Here is a 22,701-nt window from a genome sequence, read left to right on the forward strand (position 1 = left end):
GGATTTCTGAATTCTTCTCACTGACAAATTTGTGAAGCAAAGAGTAATAGGGGTCTCGGAAGCAGGACTGATTCAGTCAAGCTGCCCAACCTACCGCCACAGGGTACTCTTTATGAGTGGGAGAAAGTTCAAACCCATTCGGTCCAATATTTTTATGAACTAGAGTTGAGAATGAGTCATCAACCCAAGGAGTTGGCAGGCATGGAGGGACTAAAGATAAGGTGTTGAAATGATGTGTATGACTTCTATGATTTCCTTTCTAGAGCCTTTCAGAATATTTCTTGCCTCTAAAAACAAGAAGAATACTTCTTCAAAATAATGTAAAACCCAAATTTTCCTTTTATTTTCTGTGTGTTTGGAGCTGGGGGAGGGGACTGTAGAAGACTCAGAAGTGTTGGCCACCCCTAAGACAACTAATTTTTTCTTGGAGTACATTATTCAGTGATCCCAGATTTACTTCACTGCAACGAGTAAGATACGTGTTTTGAGTATTAGTTTGAGGGATCAATTGAGCTGGATGTTGCTGATCCTAAAAGAAAGCTGCTGCTTCTTACAGGCTGTTGAAGAGATCATCCTGAGGCTTTTTTATTTTTCAGGAATATATTGCTAAGAACTTCTGCATCATGCAGTCCCAGATTGGTTATGATATTCTGGCAGAAGACACCATCACAGCTTTGTTGCACAACAACAGAAAACTACTTGAGAAACACATCACGTCTAAAGAAATAGAGACATTTGTTAACTTACTGAGGAGGAATCGAGAGCCAAGGTTTGAAGTAGCCCACATACCTTTCTTCTGTATTGATACTCTTTTATTCTTGTAACAGCTGTGAATCTGCCTTCTATTTGCTATTTTGTTATCTCTCTTTCATGGCTTAAATATTTTAATCCTGGCAGAGGAAAAAAAACCACGCCACCCATATTGTGTATAAATTGCTAGACTAGAGAGAGCAGAAATTCCTGCAACTCTCTTGGTTTCACCACTGCTTCCTGTCTGAATGTAAAATAAATGGAGTGTCTAATGAAAAAAGGATCTTATTTTTTTCATTAGACTTCCAAATGTAAACATACAGTAATAATGTAAATGTATTAAATCAATGTACTGAGGGCCAAATTACTTTTATGGGAGCAATTTATAGTGCTGTTGGGGGACGTTGCATTGCATCACTATAATTACTCTGCATATATCTGCAGCCACATCACCTGAAGCTGTGATCTCATCACATGTCCCAAGCTAAGCAATGTTGGGCTTGGTCAGTATTAGAAGAGGAGGCCATATTGGTACTGAGCCAATTCCCTGGTTCATTATTAGAAGTGGACAGGACCCTTAACAAGGCACAATTGCCTTGTTTATTTAAGATCTCACATCACTTTTTGCAAGAGGAAGGATCTTAATTTGATTGATTGAATTTATTATTTGAATGCAAAAACTTCACTTGTGCTTAAACCCTAGGTGCAAAAACAATTCATGCTTTAAAAGCACACCTTACAAAACAGTTCAGAATGACCCACTGTTAGCAGTTAGGACCTGCCCCACAGCACTGACTCATGTGAAAAGTCCCATAGACTTCCATGGACTGGTTTGCATGAGATGAGGTGTGCAGAACTGAGCTCCAGAACACAGACACACACTGTAAAAATTAAAACCTTCCTCAGCGTACAATCAGGGTATGTGATTCCCACCTCCCAAGCCTGAGTAATTACATTCTGTCTACTCAAATTTCCACCACATTTTCAATCAGATTTAGTGGGGTTTTTTTTAGTTTTTTGCTCTAAACTGTTATGTAATGTTGCTAGGCACTGTTACTTCCATTTTAGCAAGTAGCAGGTAATTAACTTCATTTTAATGGTGGAGGAACTGGTTCCTGAATATGATATACTGTTGCATTTAGACCTTTCATTCAAAAATACTTTACGAACACAAACATTCTAGAGTTCAGCTGTTGGTATTGTAAGTGTAACGTGGGGTAGTCAATTATTTTTGTCAAGATCCACTTTTTTTGGTCAAGGTATAGTCAAAGTCCAGTCTCCAGAGAAAATAATAAAATAATAATGATGATGATGATAAAAAGATTTCGGGGTCCGTTCAAAAGCATCTAGCAGTCTGGATTTGGTCCACAGTCCACTTATTGACTACCCCGGTGTAACCTATGCTAATACAATGTGGCGATCTGTCCCCCTTGAGTGGCTAGACTACACAGAAAGGTTTGTGAACCTGCTACTGGCTTCAGGCTAATGGTCCTTGTGGCAGAGGCTCATGTTTTCAGATAGAGGTCTTGGGTTCAATCCCTGGTCCTCACTAAGTGCCTGTGAGGCAGAAGGCATTTAAAGTTGCCTTAAATGGGTAGTTGTGGATTACTGTAGCATAGGGGATTCCTTGGATGGCATAAACTCAGCTACACCTGGTTTATGTCAGTCACTCCCCCATCCTTGGTATTTAGATTAGGGGACAGTAAGTGGCAGGTGCACCAGGGTGGGATAGGTGGTCCATAGCACAGAGCACTCCTCTGGATCCTGGGCCAGTGATGAAGTCCTTAGTGGAGTAATCCCACAGGCACATCTTAGAGCATCCTTGAGTCTGCTGTAAATTATAAGAGGGACTGTTTGGGTCACCCTTGCCGCACTCAGCCTGAGCTGCAGGGATTGAGAGCTCAGCATTGATCTCAAGATCTTACTCCTCTTTAGTGGTTAGAGGTTGTAATAATATGAATAAACAATGATCAAAGTTTGAATACAGCCTGTATTTAGAGAACTCTAGCACTAGGGGCTCCCTTGAGGTGAATGTTTCAGAAATGAGCATTCTAGAAAAAACAAAGATCGACAGGTAAACAGATTTTCTTTGTGATGCTTCTGTGTAATATTTTGTTTGCTTTTTTCCTGTCCAGATTCTTGGATTATCTATCAGACCTGTGTGTTTCTAACACAACTGCCATACCGGTAACTCAGGAACTCATCTGTAAATTTATGCTGAGTCCAGGGAATGCTGACATCCTCATCCAAACCAAGTAAGCAGCTGTAACTGAAACATACTTGTCATTGTTACCTTGCCTTTCTTGCCACGTCGGTAACAGGGTTTGTGTAGCTACAGTATGCGTTATTTATTTGAAGGCTGGTTTCAATGCAAATAGACAATCCCTTGGAATGCGCCATCATCCCAGAGGATATTGATGAGGAGGAGGTCTGGCTCTACTGGATTGACAGCAATAAGGAACCACATGGCAAAGCTATCAGGCATCTGGCCCAGGAGGCTAAGGAAGGCACAAAGGCTGATTTAGAAGTCCTTACCTATTACAGGTAAAACAATATTTTTACTATTCAGGGAACCAGATGCTACTCCTGTTGAAATCCATTGTCATTGTGTTAAACTGGAGCAAGGTTAGATCTATGCTCCGTTTAGAAACTGGATCTAAGTTTGTGATCCTTCCTACATTTAAAAAAAACAACAATCTATCCAATATTTTCCAAAGAGTGTTGAGGTTTCGATGCTTTTGATGCATCCCTGTGCTCTCAAAATGCTGTGGTTTCAGCTCCTCCCTTCTCTAGCAAGTGGGATTACACAACAGCTACTTTAGTATTCTCTTGCAGACCAGGTGTGCTCTGAGCTGTTGTCCAGAAGCACTGAGAAATTAGCACCATCAGCACTTTCAGGTCCCAGGCACTGGAAGGCAGGTGCATGAAACAGTCTTAAATGTATTGAAAGTGAATAATTCAAGGGTTTTATCCCACAACTGCTGTTCTGTGTGGGGGACTTTCTTTGAACTCCAGTGTGAGTTGGGTATAAAAATCAATGGGGATAGGAGCCTAATACTAGTGTTTGCAATGGCAAGTCAGCTTCTTCGCTAACAAAGGGGCTGTATTATTTTCATTATGTTACATTGGAATGGCATAGATCAGGCTCCTGAGAGTATATTCTCAGGTATGTTGCTCTGTGCCATTCAAAGAAATCCAAGGTACTACTGAAAGTGTCACATTATTTTTATTACCTTAAGGTACCAATTAAACCTCTTTGCAAGGATGTGCCTGGATCGTCAGTATCTAGCCATAAACCAGGTTTCAACACAGCTCTCAGTAGACTTGATCCTACGATGTATGTCTGATGAAAGCCTCCCTTATGACCTCCGGGCTTCTTTTTGCCGTCTTATGCTGCACATGCACGTTGACAGAGATCCTCAGGAGTCTGTAGTACCCGTTAGATATGCCAGACTGTGGACTGAAATTCCTACCAAGATCACAATCCATGAGTAAGTTTAAAAAAACAAACACCCCAAAGCATTTTAAATGGATCAGACCTACTCAGAATAAAATTGTAAGTGGCTGTAATTTTAATGCAACACACATGTGAACAGATATTTTGCTGGAGAACACAAACCATTAGGCACTATTAATCCTGGAAATTTAAAAGGGTCACTTTATTCGTGAGTGTGTTCTTTAAAATGCATTGTGATAAGGGAGATGAAATGGCCTTTTCCTGGGAACTACAAAGGATGAAGCCATTACATTCAGTTAAATATTACACCCTCACTAGGCTGAACCTTAGTTTTACAATTAGAGCTTTATTGTGGCTTTAAAGCCACAACCTATAGTCAGCTGAAGCAGTTCAGAGGCAATGGCCTCAATCCAGGAAAGCACTTAAGCACGTGCTTCATTTTAAGTATGGGAGGAGCTCCACTGACTTCAGTGGGAACTCTCACTTGCTTGATTGCTTTGATGCACTGGGGCCTTTGTGTATGAGGCAGGCACAGTAGTTCTGGGCAGTGGCGTAGCCAGGTGGAGGAAACAGGGGCAGTGGAGATGATAAAAAAAAAAAAAGACGCCACCCGCTAGTACTCACCAGGCGGTGCTCTGGGTCTTTGGCGGCGGGTCAGGTGGCACTCTGGCCTCATGTCCTTCACTCACTCCGGTCTTCGGCGGCACTGAAGGACCCCACTCTCCCCCCACAACGCTGCCAAAGACTGGAGCGAGTGAAGGACCCGAGGCCGGAGTGCTGCTGAAGACCTCCGCCGCCAAAGACCCGGAGCGCCGCCAGGTGAGTAAAAATTTAAAAGGCACCAAAGAATTAAAAAGGCACCACTTCTGCTCAGTGGGGGAGCGACTGCTGCCCCGCTCTCCCCCTAGCTACGCTACTGGTTCTGGGGGGCATGTGCCACAGTGCAAAAAATACTGCTGCATTCTTTCACAGGGTGCAGTATCTGCCCCCCATCCTTACCAGCTCATTTCTTTTTTTTTTTTTGGGTGATGGAAGGGATTGTGCAAAAAGGGGAGTTGATCATGGACTTAACTTCTTACCATCTTTTCTACTATCACCACTGGTGTTGAATCCCCCCCAGACCTGTGCCACAAATGGAGGGAAGATTTGTTTGCATCCTTTGCCTGCCACCCTGGTGCACACAAGCAGGACTAACTACGATCTAGCCCTTTTCTGCACCAAAGAACTTAAAATAAGGTTAAAGCATCATGAGTGGTTGGAGGATTTGGTAATTTTTTACATTACAGCTCATCATATCAATGGAAGAGGTTAATTTTGCTTCTCTCTGTGTTTCGCCTGGTAGGTATGATTCTTTCACAGACTCCTCGAGAAATGACATGAAGAGGAAATTTGCTTTGACCATGGAATTTGTAGAAGAGTACTTGAAAGAAGTTGTAAATCAGCCATTTCCTTTTGGGGACAAAGAGAAAAACAAACTTACATTTGAGGTACTTTTCAGTTATCTTTGTCACAATTTACTTTACCCCTGGAATCAAACAATGAAGTGGTAGAGCATAACTGTTAGCTGTATTAACCAGGTTTTCTTTTAAAAAGAAAAGTTTAAGAACATATTTGATTATACAGTAGAACAGGGGTTCGGACCCCTCAGGGCGTTGCGAGATTATTATATGGGGGGTCGTGAGCTGTCAGCCTCCACCCCAAATGCTGCTTTGCCTCCAACGTTTATAATGGTGTTAAATTAAACACACATTTTTATATATTTATAAGGGGTGGAAGTCACACTCAGAGGCTTGCTAGGTGAAAAGGGGTCACCAGTACAAAAGTTTGAGAACCACTGCAGTAGAACCGCCTGAGTTATGAACACCTTAGGGATGGAGGTTGTTTGTGGTTCTTTCAAAGGTTTACAACTGAAAATTGATTTAATGCAGCTTTGAAACTACTATGCAGAAGAAAAATGCTGTTTTTAACCATCTTAATTTAAATGAAACAAGCACAGAAACAGTTTCCTTACCTTGTCAAATCTTTTTTTAAAACTTTCCATTTATTTTTTTAGTAATTTGTTTAACACAGTACTGTACAGTATTTGCTTTTTTTGGTCTTTGCTGGTGCCTGATTGCATGCTTCCAGTTCCAAATGAGGTGTGCGGTTGATTCGTAACTCTGAGGTTCTACCGTAGAATGTTCTTTAAGAAATATCTTAATACCCACTTCCTTAATTCCACTCTTTTTGCTTCCCGCTTTTGTTTTGTATACTGTAATGTGTGCCGTTAAACAGCTGCAGTTCCTCACTACACCAGAAGTGGCTGCATTTCAGTGGCAAATGAAGTGGTTTCTATGTGGGAGGGGTGTATACACACATGCTCTGTGTTACTTAAGAGGTTTGAGATCTTTAGGGTGAAAAGTGCTGTATTCTGTGTCGGATGTGATAATAAGGGAATTGTATTGCACCACATAATTCTGTCCTTTATTACTGTCCAGAACACCTGACAGAAGAAAGGGTTACGTAGGATTGAGTCTTCTAGAATCAAATTAAAGAACACTTACAGCTGCCCTAGCTTAAACTACCTCTGGCCGTGCAGCACTGCCTCCACTATCTATTTACCTTTCCGCAGTCTGGCGGCTGCTGTTTCAAAATGCTTCTCCACTGCAGCTGTTGCCATCTGGAACAGCCTTCTGGCTTCTCTCTGCCTCATAGACTTTCCTCCTCATTTCTTTTCTCCAATGGAACTAGATCTCCCCCCAGCTCTGCCTAAACCTCATGCTGTTTTCTCTCCTGCTTCCATTTAACCCAGTAATTGCATTATCTAACTCTGAGAAGCATTTGACAATTAGGGGCCTGGGCTCACATCGATGGAAAGACTCCCATTGAATTCATTGGGTCTTGGATCAGCCCCATAGTCTGTATGAAAGACAAAAGGACAGGACAAAATATAACTGTATTGTACAGTTCAACACCACTAATGTTGCAGAGGTTGTCTTCATTGTGATTGTTTTTTTTCCCTCCCGCAGGTGGTGCATCTGGCTCGAAATCTCATATACTTTGGCTTTTATAGTTTTAGTGAGCTGCTCAGACTGACCAGGACACTGCTGGCTATTCTAGATATTGTTCAGAGTCCTATGTCGTCATACTTCGAAAGACTAAGCAAATTTCAGGATGGAGGTGAGAAAAAGCAGTGAAAAGTTTTTATTAAAATGCATAATTCACTATTTGGGAAGGAAGCAATTTATGCTATATGTCTTTGATCTGTCTGTACACACATCCATCCAACTATGTGGACAGCGGATGATTTCAGAATGCATAAAAATGATCAATTTAAAAGAACTTTTAGACTGATTGACTGATACAGTATCACATGGTGCCACATGGGATACCGAGGCCTGGAACCTGGTTTGGAACGGTCAGCTCCAAACAAGTGGAGGGAGTAGCAGCTTTCTGGGTGTGGTGCAAGCAGTTGCGCATGTATAGCACAGGCATTTACCAGTCATTGAGGAAGATGCTTGTCCACAGCAAGGTGCTGTGCTGGCAGCTGTTAGTCATAGAATCCTAGAAGGAGCAGATGGAAAAGACCTATTAGCCATCCTGTCCATCTTCCTGCTGATGCAGGATTGTTCCCTAGTGAACACTTTCTTGTATTTTGGCTAGGTCAGAATTTAAATGCCCTAAACAATGGGGCTTTCACACCTCCCTGGGGAAGAGTATTTCACAGCCTCACTGTCAGAGAGTTAAATTTTCCTGTTCTTAATTTTATTAGATGATATGCTCCATCTGTGTCGCACCCTAAACAATTCCTCTTCCTCCTTGATGTTTATACTCTTCAAATATTTATAGACTGTTACCATGTTTTTCCCTTTTGTCATCTCTGAGCCAAGCAACACATATTTAGTTCTTTTAATCTTTCCTCAGTCTCTGGTGTTACTCTTCTCTGATTTGCCTCCTATTTGTCAAAGTCTTTCACAGAATGCCGTGCTCTGTACAGAACGCTATATTCCAGGTGGTGTCTAATCAGAACTTTACAGAAAGGGACGATTATCTGTTACTTGTGGCCGCAATTTGAATTGGCTGTTTTTGCTGACATGTCGCATTGCAAACTCATGTCTAGAAATGGCCCCAAGGAACAAAGTTTGTTTCTAGAGCCAAACTTTCACAGAGTCTGCGGGAGCTGGGCACTCAGATCTGTGATTTTGGGTCAGTCTGATCTCTGTGCACATCTGTAAACCTGGGGTCTCCCTCCACTCATTGTCTTTACTCACCACTATCACCCATAGCTCTCTTTCACCAATTCTGTGTTCTCCCTCCCTTTGACTGTATGTGTTTCAGGCTATTCTGGAGGAAGGAAAGTTACTTATTGAGCACAGAGGGTCAGGTTCTGCTCAGTTATGCTGGTGTAAATCCAGAGCAAATCCATGAAAATCCAGAGCTACCACAATATAACTGAGATCAGAAAGTCAGGAGTTAGAGCACTGAAAATAAGATCTGTGAGAATAACGCTGCATCTGTGGGAATAACAGGTCCTGATGATACATATAGTACACTTAAGTATAGTGGTATTTAGAGAACTGTGAAAGTCGCGGAGAAGATCAAACATAGGTGTGGGGGGAAAAACCACCTATTTCACTGAATTAAATCTATGTACAACACCTAGACAGGTTCACTGGATACAGCACTGTTCTTTAGTAATGTGTCACGTGCCATTTCCTCCATCTTTATCTCCACGTTCTTCAGCAAGAGGGTGCTGTCAAAGTGTTTTGGTCCCTGTGGTTAGCCTCCGCCTTTGTCTGTGCTGACCCTTTTTAGTTTCCTTCTTGGATGTAGTTGTTTCCACGGATGTAAGTCTGATGAGCGCTGCGGATGGACTGTAGATGTGTGTAGCTCTGGGTACAACAGAGAACCTGTGTGTGTGGGACTAGCACCGCCTTGTGAAGGACTGACTTCTTAATGGTGTTTGTTTGGACATGGCCCCTACTCTGCCTTCCCCTGTAGTCAAGTGGCAAGGAATCCTGTCTCTTCTGAGAGAGTTCCTTGCCATTTTGAACTGGTGTCAGTCTGTTCTGCATCCTTAGGTGCATCCTGCAGAGTCATTGGGGTGTGCTGGCATGGCCTGGATATTTGCAATAAAATCTTGCTGTATAGAGATAGTCTTTCTTAGGTTGGAATAGCTTGTGAGACTTGCTGGACATCCCACACAGCCATTTCTAGAAGATGAGGATGTGCGTTTTCTCTGGTTGACCATGCCTTATCTCTAGTGTGTCTTCCCCTTTTCTAACTTATGCATCCAAAAGAATATGCGCTGCCCATTAGTGTCGCTACTGATGTGCAGAGTGGTACTGAATGTGGAAAGACCTTTACCCTTTGTGTAACCTGGCCTGCTCCCAGGCAGCTCTGCATTTCTCCCTTGCTCCTGTGGATGTACATACTTTTGGCATGGACAAAATTAGGTTCTCAGGGTGCATCTATTACAAGGATGCATTCTGAGAGTGATTTATCACGGGCCATTGAGTATTCTCAAGGGCTATGTTGCAATAGCTGCATCTCTGAAGATCTTAGTGCAGCGAAAAAGGAAAGTGCTTTTTAAAAAACAAAAACAAAAAACCCAATCATTGTTAACTTTAGAAAAGATTAAAATAAAGGGAAAAGTAGAAAGCAGTTCCAGGTATTGTAGTTGTTGACGTTCAAAAGACAGCTGGTGTGGCTGAAATGTCAACTATTTATAACTTCTCCATAAGTTGGTTTCTTGCTATAGCTTTCTGATGAATGAATGAATTGTACCTAGGTGCTAGGTCCTCAGCTGGTGTAAATTGTTGAGTTCATATCCTAAAACTCAGGATCAAAGAGTCACTAACTAGGTTGTGACATGATAGACTCTCTTCCCTATGAATTATGTCAGTAATATATCTTGAACATTAAGGAGTCCTTAAGTATGCATTGCAAAAACAGGAAGTAATGGCCCAGAAGCAGTGGAATAGCTGCCCTTTCTTTTTATTTTTTCCACATGATTCTGTGTCTGAGTCAGAGACATGAACATCCCCACTTTTTCCATCCCAACCCTCTTTCCCCACCCTTAGAGATCCATATAAGGAACAACCTCCGTCCTTGCAACCATGGAGGAACTGACAAAATTTCATCAAGTCCTTCAGTACATCTTCCTGGTTTGCTAGAAGGTTTGCTGTTGAGCACTTACTCCTCCTTTCTACGCCTAGTCTTAAGGCTTGTCTTCACTACTGGGGTAAGTCGACCTAAGTTACGCCATTCCAGCTATGTAGCTTTGGTTGACTTACCCTGGTGTCTTCACTCCGCTGTGTTGACGGGAGACGCTCTCCGGTTGATTTACCTTACTCTTCTTGGAGAGGTAGAGTACCGGGGTTGACTGGAGAGTGCTCTGCCATTGATTTTAGCGGGTCTTCACTAGACCCACTAAATTGATACCTGCTGCGTCGATTGCAGCAGCCAAAAAGACAAGCCCTTATAGCTGTAGGATTGGTTTAATGCCATTGGGAGTCCTGCTTATGGAAGGGCTACTGGAAAAGGCCTATATGGGCTGAGCATGCTATCACCATGAAACTCTCTTACTCCTTATCACCCCAAATGCATCAGCATGAAACAATGTAGAGAGCCCCTCTGACTAATATGGTGCTGGCTGCTCAGAAACCAAAACAAATGAGAGCAGTATTAGAATAGAATAGAGGGGATTTGGACCCCACATATGGACTCCAGCAATCCTCTCTTCTGCCCCTTCTGCTGCACTGGGGGTCCTCTGCCACTAAAGAAAAAGGGACTGGATTTCATCCAGGGCCTATTGAATTGATGAGATGGTTTCTAAGTCTTGCATATATATCCATTTGCTGCTCCTTTTTATTGTTAACAAGTCTAAACATCATTTTGAGGCAGGCTTTGATTAGCAGCACTAAGGCAGTTCCTACCTGTCAGACTGGAGAGATGATTTATCCCAACAGTTAAAAAAAAATTATTCAGCAGACTATTTGAGGATTAACTCTTGGGAAATTTGGGCAGGCTGATCACAGATTTCTATAATGCAGTAATTGCTACATCTTGTTGACTATTATTTGGACAAAAGAAAGCCAGTACAAGTGGGAGTTACCTCCCCTCCAGATATGTTTGATTTTCTGGAGTGGAATATTTCTCTTTCATAATTATTTTTTCTGCCACTAGACCTGTGCCCCTATGTGATTCTGAAGCACCCTCCTTTTCCAGGGACCCCATACAACATACATTTACCCATCTCGCCAACTAGAAGTCCCATTGAGATTCCCATGATCTTTTATGGCTTCGGGGCAAGCATGCTATTGCAGAGATTAAATTCCCTGCCTTCCCTCCTCCCCTGTTGAAAAGTTGAACTTTGACAACACTTTCTGGTTTTCTGGTCCACGTAGTGGAAAAGGAGGTCGTACCACAAATGGCAGACCCTCACAAAAAGGGGAGAGTTGGTGGAGTTTCTTGGTAGCTGGAGTAGGTTGCTGGCAAACTGGAGGTGTCTGAGTTGTGAATACATGGAGGAGATCCAGTTTTATTGGGGAGTTGGGAGCTGGATGTGGCCTCATGTATTTTCAGATAGGGCCCCGTGGAATGTAGAGCTGGCCCCACTCTCTCTCCTTTAATGTTATGTATTATATTTCTAATAGGCTAACCTGAGGTCAGCTAGTTATTGAGGGGTGAAGTATGGTTTAATGAAGAAATAAAGTGTGATGTTCGTTTGTTTATGGTATGTTCTACAGCCTTTATGAGCAAATTCTGTGGAAAACCTGTAAAAATTAATACCTCTTTTACAAATGGAGCTATAAGGCTTTGTGTTCCTGGCAAATAATATATAGCTCAAAGGATTTGAAATAAAATGTGCTCCTTTAAGTATTGAAGTGATGTTGTTATATGTTTCATAAATGGCTATAACTTTTCATGCACAAAAATTAAATTACATGAAGAAATGTGGCCAGATCAACAAAGGCAAAGACATTTAGAGTTAAATTAAAAGCCCCATAGCAGCTTTATCTTATAGTAACTGGTCATTAGAGCACATGTGGCGCTCTGCCAGAGGACCCCATAGTTCTGGCCAGTGTTACATGCCCTGGGCTGGTTCTATATAAATAAAACTTAAAAAGCTTACACTGAATCAGTATTAAGAGTCTCTCAGGAATCCACAAAAGCAAGGGCATTTGGAATTGATTCCTGTTCCAGCTGTAATTCACCTAATTGCAGAGGCCCTTACTGGCTAAGGGCCCATTCTTGATGCTGGTTTGGGCCTCCTGTGAAGCACAGTCAGCCTTGAACTGCAGCTGACTTCTGTGGAAGTTGTGGGCTCTTAGCAGTTCATGGGATCAGGACCAATGTAGGGAGGAGCGGCCTCTGCTGTGATCTTGGTTAGAGTGGGGAAACAGGCAATCCTTTGGAGTCAGGGGTTCTAATATTCAAGTGATATCAGATATCCAGACCTCAGAATCTAATCTGATTATTCACCACAGCTCAATTGCCTCCAGAGCCCCCTTTTTCCTAGGCCCCAGGGGCTCCCTCTCTCTACCAGGCTTCATCTGTTGCAGGAGTGAGAGGGGAAATAGCTGAGACATTTAGAGATGCTGAGTGGCTGCTCCCCCACATCTTCAAGGGGCAGTGTTTTAGATCCTTCGGTCCTGAAAGAGGCTCTGGCAAGTGGCGGGGGGGCTCAAGCCTTGATAGAAGAGGGACAGTAAAACCTCTAAGTGTTCAGTATCCCTCCCGTGGTTCTGACAGATGCAGCTGAGCAGCAGCCAGAGACTTTCTTCCATTCTGCCCCCTCTCTGAAGAAAAAAGGATCTTTGGGGGTGGGGTGTTCTGAGTCTTTTGGGGTCTTTTGTGACTGGAGTTCGGATGTCCGACAGCTGTAGTTTTCAACCTTTTTTCATTTGTGGACCCCTACAAAATTTCGACTGGAGCTGCGGATCTCTTCAGAAATCTAAGATGTAATCTGAGGACCCCCAGGGGTCCATGGACCACAGGTTCAAAAACACTGTCCTACAGAGAGAGAGTTCGGGGTAGGAGTGCAGAATATAAGTAATTTCATGATGATGATCAGAAATATTTGGCTCCGCAAACAGGGACGATATTTGGGCTCATTGGGAAGTTTATTATTACCCATCCTTTCCTCCCAGTCTCTGTCAGTATGGGTGAGAGATGAGGTGCCGAAGCATAAAATTTCTACGTAGCACACGCTGCCAGATTCTTATTACACTGCAATGGGAGTGCAGCTATCCAGAGGACATAAGCACCATGGCAATACAGAATATATTTGCAAGACCTCAATAAGTTTGGCTGTACAGTACTCGGTCACAAAAATGCTGAGGTAAAAATGTTTCATAGAGAGTTTGGTGTTGTGTGACACTGCTCACATAAAAATAAATAAATTTTTGTCTGCAAAACCACTCATTTGTCCCCCCCTTCCCTCGCTCTTTTTTTTATAAATAAGATTGACCGACGTGTTGCCCTTTTACTGGACAAGTTAATGAGCAGTTGTCAAAGTGCATTTGTTCTCTATCTGATCATTAAGCACCAGATTTTTAAAAAGACTCCATCACCCAGTGACGCCCATTTAGGCACCTAAATAAAGATTTCCAAAATTGTTGAGCACCCAGCAGCTCTGTGTTCTTAATGGGAATTCCTGGCTGCTGAAATCTGCCTGAAAACTTGGCTGCTTTTTAAAATGCCTTACTGAGAGCTGAGCACTCTTGAATATCTCGCTCCAGCAGTGAGTGCTGGAGCACTTTTGAACCCTAGGAATCCAATCTTACTTGTTAATGGCCAAACTTCCATTGATTTTAATAGCGGTGGGAACAGGCTCAGTCCCTTTGTGACTGATACGAACAAGAATAGAAATATATAACTGGTAGTACTAGGTATTACATTTAACCAAGTTTGATATTTTTGGATTGAGTCTTGTGTTCAGTCAATGATATTTCCGCAGAAAATATTTTCAGGCTATTTTTTTGGTAAAGTAGTCTCAACTCTCTTTCTATGTACTACCTTCTAAGGTTTCAAATAAACTAGGGGCCAAATAATGATACCTTCCTTATGTGGAATAGTACCTTTTGCCATGAGTGATTCCACTGATGTCCAGAAGGCTACTTGTGCAGCAAGAGTACTACTCGCTCTGAGTAAGGGCATCATAATCTGGCCCTAAGAAACATTAGGGTAAGTAAAATGTGTCAGCTAGCTAACTGTGGAGACTGAAGTCCATTGTTTATCTACAGCCCGGGTATGGCATGGGGCCCCGCTCTCTCTGAGCTTCCTCGCACTAACTCATGTATCTCATCTCCACGTATACTTCATCTTCCATGTCAGTCCTAGCCTCACCACTGAGACTGTCAACAAGGGTTCCTAATCGTGTCAGTTGTGATGCTGCTTGTAGTGTGTTTGATTCTTGTGCACTGGGAGCAGGACAGAAGCCACCACATAGCCACTGGCTGGGAGCAATATTAAGACAAGGCATAGTTTGCCAATTCCTTTTCTAGTGGCTTTTCTCCCTGAATATAGCCTTGTCATTTAACATCCATGCTATATTGCATAGCACTTTTCTGTTTGTGTTTATTTTGCTCTTAAATAATTTACTGGTCTGAACAATTCTATCAGAACATATGTTTTATGCAGAAAGTGAGGTGTCCCATTATCCAACATGTCGATTGCATGTTCTTTATAACTTAACTCCTCTGAAATCTCTCTCGTCTCAGAGAGGCCATGGTGTTGTCAATCATGCCAAATTGTATGAGCTTATGTGCCACAGGTTTGTGACAGAAAGTGATATTCATTAGGAAGTTGTGATCACTATAATACAATGCAACGAGAAGGAGGTGAACAGTTGTCTTTCCAAAAGATGACAAACATTCTTTTTTTCCAGCCCCTCGTTTTAGTACCTGTCAGTCTGTAACTCCTTTAAATGAGCATCAGAACCTACCTTGATTTCACTCTTTCATTGTACTATATATTGGTGAATAAATCACTTATCTCTAACTCCCTGGACATATTCTACACTAGAATTGTGAAACCATAATAGGATGCACTTGTGGTTCTTGACAGTACAACTCTGGGTAAGAGTCTCACAAAATACATTTTGTGCTCTCTTCTGAGAGGCATCTGCTCAGTAACACTCAGGATTTAGCCCAATGAGTAACAATGGAGGTGGTAGGTTAATTTATTATTTATTAATGTATTGTGGTAGCATCTAGTTCCCCAATGTGTTAGGCACTGTACAAACACTTAATAAGACACAGGCCCTGCCCCCAAGAGCTTACAATCTAAATAAATGAATGAGACAAAAGGTGGGAGGGCAAACAAATGCAGAGAAATGAAGTGACTTGCTAGGAATAGTACAAAGGGCTCTATCCACTGGACCATGCTGATTGGATGTAACAGATCTGAAGTACATACCTACTCTTGGTTAAACTTTTCTATAGATCTGATTTACCCCTTCCTCCTTCTAAGGCAGATATTTACATTGAGTGGCATGTAGATTACTTTGTTTAGGTCTCTTGGAGGAGACCTCTTAAAATCAAGTTTCTGTCTAATCTTCATGGATATTCCTAAAGCACAGGTTCCTTTGAGTGTCTTGTGCACTCTCTGGCGCCCCATGCTTGTGGCACTGTGTACTGGTTGACGGTCACCCACCACCTGCGAGACAGTTGTGTTTCAGTGGTGGTCTGCATATACAGGTATATAGCTTGTGAAATATTTTGGGTTCTTTCACTTTGAAAAGTATACTGGTAACTAATTGTTCTAAGTGCCATTTCATTTTAATTCCAGAAGTTTTCTCCCCCAAACCTGCTGGGTGTTAATTTAAAATATAATTGCTGATATCTTGCTATTTGCTAAGATGCTGTATGAAATTGATTTGCCTGTTACTCCCAGCCTTGCCGGTATTGTTGACAAAAAGAAAAGTATATTGGTTTAAAGAGGGTCCTAACCATTGCAGCTATAACTACTAAAATTGATTTAAACTGGCTTTTTCCCTACTAAAAACACTTTCAGCTGTGTTAATGAAATACAACCGAAAATGACAACCTTCTTTAGTGGATCTTCCTCTAGCTTTTAGTCACACACACAGGTTGATGTTCAAGGAATATTTGGGAGGAAGGAGTGTAGTGAATCCAGTGTAACTTTTCCTTTGTTATAGGTTCAGTTGTGAAGCTGCCTTGCATCCCCCTTGCACTTCCTACCTCTGTTGCTAGTCTGTGCATAGGCTCTGACTCCGTGGGTGCTCTGGGGCTGGAGCACCCACAGGGGAAAAAATAGTGGGTGCTCAGCAGCCACCTGCTGATCAGCTCCTCCCTGCCTCCTATCAGCTGTTTGTCAGCGGGTCGGAGGAGCGGAGTGGGAAAAGGCAGAGTGAGGGCAGGACATGCTCCGCGGAGGGGGTAGGGTGGGATCTTGGGGGAAGGAGGGGCCTCAGGCCAAGTGGGGGTGGAGCACCCCTTGGGAAAGCTGAAAGTCAGCACCTGTGAGTAGGGGCAAGGGAAGGAGGCTGCCTCTTTTGTTTTCTTTGGTACTCTTATAATTCCCCTCTCTGTAGTATCTGAGTTCCTCCACAATCTTTAGTATATTTATTCTCACAAGAGCACTCTGAGGTAGGGAAGTACTATTATTCTCCTCACTTTTCAGATCGGGGAATAGAGAGAAAGAGATGCTAAGTGAGTTGCCCCAGGCCACGCAGGAAATCTGGCAGAGTAGGAATTGGACCTGGGTCTCTCATGTCCTAGACTATCCTCCTAACCACTGCACCAACCTTCCTCGGACGTTTGTGGGGTATCTTCTCCCCTTCCACATGTGTGGGTGACAAGTGAGGGAGCAGAAGTGGGGATTGGGCATAACCTTGACTCTATCCCCCTCCTCCCCCACCGAACGTACAGAGCAGCACTGCTGATTTGTTGCAGATGGGGAAGTGATTACTCTTCACTCTGGAGCAAGAGAGGGACCAGCCCATACTGTGACTGAGTCACAGTTTGATTTCTGATCTGCTCCTGACACAGTGCAACTATGCATTGCCCTTGATCGGAGCTCATGGTGGGGGGAAGTCTAATCCTATATTGCATCCTATATTGCAACCTCTAAGATAAATCCTGCTGAATTTCAGGGCCTTTGCTATTTCAGCAGGATTTATCTTAGAGGTTGGAATGACTGAAATATACAGGGAATTTCCAATCCGAAATTGCACACTTGTATACTGAATACCTACTTTCAGTGGACCCATTCCTGAGAGGACTGCTAGGCACTTGCAAATCCCATTGACATCAATTAAAAGTACTTCTCAAGATCTTTTTTTTTTTAGAAAGAAATTGGGATTGACATAAAAATCTAGAAGACTATCTTCTTGTCACTTTTTCAATTTATTCTGACTGGTTCTTCACTCTGCAATACCAGTTGTATTGTGCTGTAACTCCATTGACTCTTTTTATGCAGAATTCATTAACTTCTGAAATCTCCATTACTAATTGGGAACATTTTTACCTCCATATACATTTTTCAAGTAATGGGATGACAAGTCACCAAGGAGTGATGCAGTCCCATTATCTTGTACTGGGGTCTTTCCTTTGTTGTGTTTGCTCTATTTCTTAAACCAAGGGGATACCTAAAAGTCCTACAGCTGCACTTCCCTGTTAGCAGACTGTGCAGCTGAAAGGACAGGGTGTCATGAATGAGATCATCTGTTTCACAAATTGGTGGTAAATAGTATTTAAAAAAAAAACAACTTAAATGGAGCCACTTTAAAGGTCAAGGGGCCTGATTCTTCTCTTCGTAAGCCTGTTTTACACTGATGTAACTCCATTGTAATCAATGCAGATAAACATTGTTTAGCATTTTGGGGGGAGGTGATCCTAGTCTCACGTTTCATGCAGTTTAAAGATCAGTTCTGCCAGATATGTGATTTCCAGCACCATGCAGTAGCCAGGAGGATATTTGGAAACATTTTTATTACCTTACTTATGTGCAGGCAGTTAGGAGGATCTGCCTGTGTATGACCCTGATGTTCAGATTTAGTCTTCAGTCTGATACCCAGTGCTTTTCTTCCTAGCATGATGCAAAAACGGCCAGAAATTATTTCCCTCCCCCTTAACTCGTATGGACATGAAGGAGTATTTTCAAAAGCCCAATTCAGACAGATTGCACACCAGACTGAATGCTGAACAGGACCTGAAACTTGACACTAATGTGTCTCATTCACTTTGAAAAAGCACATTCTTTCTTCTTTTTAAGTCGGGGTTAAAGGCCCCCTCTTTCCTCACATACAATACGTGAACTCCATGAATGGTGGCAAAAAGGCATAACGGGAAGATATTGCTAGCAAAATATAATAGGATGTTGACCTTTTGCTGCAGATTATATAGAAAGAGGGTTATTGTGATGTTGCTGTTGCCTGCTGATTAAAGTATACAGAAGACATTCAAGGAACTACTTAAGCCTTCTACTAAATTATATCTTCTCTTCCAGCCCTTGGTTTGCTTTTGCATACTCTAGGTAGTCCCTCTTAGAGGGAGGATCTCTTTCCACCGTTGTCTCATTGTCTTATCCATTAGTTCATATCTGTGAGTTACGAGTTGTGAAAAGACTAATTCACACTGGTAGGAATCATTATGTCCTGTCCAGAGCAAGACCCAAATTCCTCCTTCTCCTCCTCCTCCTCTTCTTCCCCCATCCTAGAATGAAGATGGTCATTCGTTCATAGAACTTCTGTTCACGTCAAAAGTCAGAGTAGAAGAAGAACAGCACAGTTTGTCTGAACAAACAGCATCCTCATGTGGTGTTTGATCCAACTCCTAGCAGAGTCAATAGAATGGATGGTTGAACTGGGCTCTTAGGGCTAGATTAAACTGGAAAGCTTAGCTCTGAGGTGAGTAAGTTTCTTCGTAGGAGGAGCCCAGGCAAGGAACTGTAACTGTAGAGCAGCGGTTCTCAACCAGGGGCCCGGGGCCCAGGGCCCCGTGCATGGCCATGAGCAGGTTTCAGGGGGGGACACCAAACAGGGCCAGTGTTAAATTTGCTAGGACCCAGAGCAGAAAGCTGAAGCCCCACTATATGGCGCTGAAGCCCAGGGCTCCCAGCCTGGCAACCTGGAGCTGAATTCAAAGCCTGAGTAACTTAGCTTTGTGAGGACCCCTGTGGTATGAGGCCCTGGGCAGTTACCCTGCTTGATACATCCTATAAAAGCCAGGACCAGCATTAGGCAGAAAAACAGTTGTGGCACTGGCAGGCCATGGAGTTTTTATAGCATGTTCGGGGGGCCTCAGAAAGAAAAAGATTGAGAACCCCTGCTCTAGAGAATATTTTGACATTCAGGTCAGGCTATAAGGTCTGTCCCTTTCCCAGGATTTTTCTGAAGTGGGAAGGTTGAGCAAATGGGGCTGAGTGGTGGGAGAATCTTAGCTTGTGAGAATGTGGAGGCTTTTGCAATTTGAACATTGGTTCAGCTTGTAGGCTGTATACGTTTTATGAAGTGTGTTTGTATGTGCTCAGAGCTGTGGATGGGAGTATGTTGAGTACATCCAAATAAATGTTCCAAGATTGGTAACATAATCAAATGGCCAAGGGGTTTGGTAATAGGGGACAGCATACAAAGCTTTTTCTACCTCTAGGTCACTGGTTAAAATCGGATTAGGTCTGTAGAGACCAAAAGACCGTAGAGACCAAAAGTCCTTACCAACTGTGGCATCTTTGTGTCCCATTTTAAAATCATTTGTTGGTCTCAGTCCAGTTCCTAAGGTGCAGGTGTCTACATCCCCATCGTTGGAAATTTGAAAGAACAGGCTGGACAAATACCTGTCAGGGATGGCCTAGGTATACTTAATCCTGACTCAGAACAGGAGGCTGGACTAGATGATAACCTCTCGAGGTCTTGTCTAGTACTACATCTCTGAGATTCTACAATTCTATCACCAAATCCACCACCCCAATTGGCAAATCTTCATGGAGAAGCCAACAAGGAGAGTGGGCATGGAAACTGAACTAGGCACTCTTCTCCTGAGGTGTTCCCTGCAGAACAAGGTTATGAGCACATTGATGGGGTGAACAAGTGTTTGGGGAACCTTGTCTCTTGGCCTTTCCGTTGGCCTGCAAGTGTGTCCTTTGCGGAAGGGTGATATGGCAGATTTATTTGGCTCCAAAACCATAGATATTTTGACTTAACTCTTTCCCTCCTGTGCAGCTGTAGCTGGAAAGAGATGATTTAGTCTTTAGTAGATTTATTAAGATTGTTGGGGTATTTTTGCCACACTAAGAACGTGTGTGTGTGTGGGGAGGGAGGGAGGCTTTGAAAGAAAGGTTCACCAATTGTATGATTTCTTTTTAATACCTAGGAAACAATGTTATGAGGACCATCCATGGTGTGGGAGAGATGATGACACAAATGGTACTGAGCAGAGGATCTATCTTTCCCATCAGCATACCTGATATACAGCCAAGCCTCCACTCGAGCAAGCAGGCCAGTCCAGACAGTGAAGATGTGACTGTGATGGACACCAAATTAAAAATCATTGAGATCTTGCAGGTAAAAACCATGATGGAAAATTACAAAGCAGCTAGTTAATTTTAATCTACTTCTTTATTTATTTAGGGACGAATTCTGCTACCCAATCTTTCTCATTGAGGAGTACCTTTCTCTAATGGTCGTGCCTTGGCATGGAAAAGGATACTGCTCAGTGTCTGTAAGGGTGACAGAATCTGGCCCTTAAAACTATCCCAGAAATATTCTCTAGACCAGTGGTCCTCAAACTTTTGAATTGGTGACCCCTTTCACACAGCAAGCCTGTGAGAGTGACCCCCCCCCCCTTGTAAAGTAAAAACACCTTTTTTATATTTAGCACTAGTATAAATGCTGGAAGCAACGCGGGGTTTGAGGGTGGAGGCTGACAGGTCACGACCCCCCCCCCACATCATAACCTTGTGACCCCCTGAGGGGTCACGACCCCCGTTTGATGAGAACCCCTGCTCTAGAGACAAAGGATATATTTCCAGATTAATTATACTTGTTTTACATCAGTATAATTTCATTGACTTCAATAGTTACTCCTCATTTCCACCGGTGTAACTTAGAACAGAACTGAGTCCAGACACACTGGAGAAATGCAGGGCCAGACATTCTGGAAGCTCTCTCCAGATGTTCGCTGGTGGAACTGAACAGAATTTGGGTCAGTGTCGTTTTATCCTAGCCATTCCATGAGGTACATCCACTAGCATATATCTTTAGGGTTCTCACCATGGGCTGCTGTAAGTTATGTGCCACACAGTGTCTATTATTCTGCATACCAACTCCCACTTCCAGGTACACACACTCTGTAGAAGTTTTTTAGTATTTTTTGTAAATTCTGCTATCTGTTGATACAATTTGTCACTTTTGAAACTTTCCATTTATACTGAATGTTTATGAAGTACGTCTTTTATATTTCCTTAATTACAAGTTGCTGAAAGACTAGCAATTGTTAGGTTATGCTTACTGTAGCATACAATTGTTCAAAATGTGATAGACTGCATATTTCAGAGCTCAGAAATGAGCATAGGGTGGTGCTAAACTGCACTATTTTAGGGAGAGCCCTGGGAAAATATTACAATCTGGAGTGTCACTTCCACTTCCTTGCTCTCTCCTTGTTCTGAGAGGGGCAGTAAGCTATGACACCGCTTTTGGGATGCAGCTTACTTTCCCTTCATACCTGGCTGGCTCTGCTGGTTGGCACTTGGGAGGGCATAGCCACGGTTCCAATTTCTTCCTGCCCACTCCCTACCTGTATGCTTACAGGAGAAAGATTCAGGTGAGGCAGCTCCTCCTGTCCCTTCTTCTCTCTAGCCTCCATCCGAGCAGGTCCACAGGGAGTTGGAGAGGCCTTACCCTCCACTGTTACTCTCTGACATGGCTGCGTAACACTAGGGCACAATCCCGTCATATACAGGACAACCTCAGCATTACAGACCCCTCGGGAACGGAGGCTGTCCGTAACTCTGAAATGTTCGTAACTCTGAACAAAGCACAGTTCGGGTTCCAGATGCAGCAGCTGATGCTCCAGGCCAGGATTCAGCAGCAGCTGAGCTCCCTACTCAGCCCTAGCATGAGTTTTCAAACTTGGCCCCCTCCAGGCAGAGGGTGTGTGTGTGTGTGTCTGTGTGTGAGAGAGAGAACAGCATGTGGGGTTAAAAACTGCATGTCCCCCTCCTGGGGGGTGGGTGAAAGCTGTGCAGATCCCAGTGCTGCACCTGCTCTGCTGGCTCCAGCTGCCTTGGGCTGGCAGCCCCAGCGTCTTGCTGCAAGCGGCTGCCCCGTGTGTGGGGGTGGGGTGGGGGGACAGGCAGCCCAGATGTGGCTACCTTTAAGATGCAATACAGGCACAATATAGTACTGGCTTTTTTTTTTTTTTTTTGGTCTCTGCTGCTGCCTGATTTGTTACTCTGGTTTTACATGGTGTCCGGTTCACCGGTCAGTCTTTAACTCTGATATTCGTACCTTTTGAGGATCTACTGTATACTTACGTGTTAACCCCCCT

General features: G+C 43.1%; 1 protein-coding gene across 4 annotated transcripts in view; it reads left to right on the plus strand.

Annotated features, from left to right (window-relative positions):
- The window catches only part of ITPR2 (inositol 1,4,5-trisphosphate receptor type 2), a 360,382-nt gene that overhangs the window by 140,018 nt on the left and 197,663 nt on the right, over nt 1–22,701 (plus strand). For all 4 annotated transcript variants that reach the window (XM_043538510.1, XM_037915324.2, XM_037915321.2 and 1 more), the window contains exons 16-22: nt 597–769; nt 2,886–3,005; nt 3,109–3,294; nt 3,990–4,241; nt 5,550–5,694; nt 7,216–7,366; nt 20,527–20,717. In XM_043538510.1, the coding sequence (XP_043394445.1) occupies nt 597–769; nt 2,886–3,005; nt 3,109–3,294; nt 3,990–4,241; nt 5,550–5,694; nt 7,216–7,366; nt 20,527–20,717 (1,218 nt within the window). The remainder of the gene's footprint in view (nt 1–596; nt 770–2,885; nt 3,006–3,108; nt 3,295–3,989; nt 4,242–5,549; nt 5,695–7,215; nt 7,367–20,526; nt 20,718–22,701) is intronic.

Source organism: Chelonia mydas, chromosome 1, assembly GCF_015237465.2.
Source record: "Chelonia mydas isolate rCheMyd1 chromosome 1, rCheMyd1.pri.v2, whole genome shotgun sequence".
NCBI lineage: Eukaryota > Metazoa > Chordata > Testudines > Cheloniidae > Chelonia > Chelonia mydas.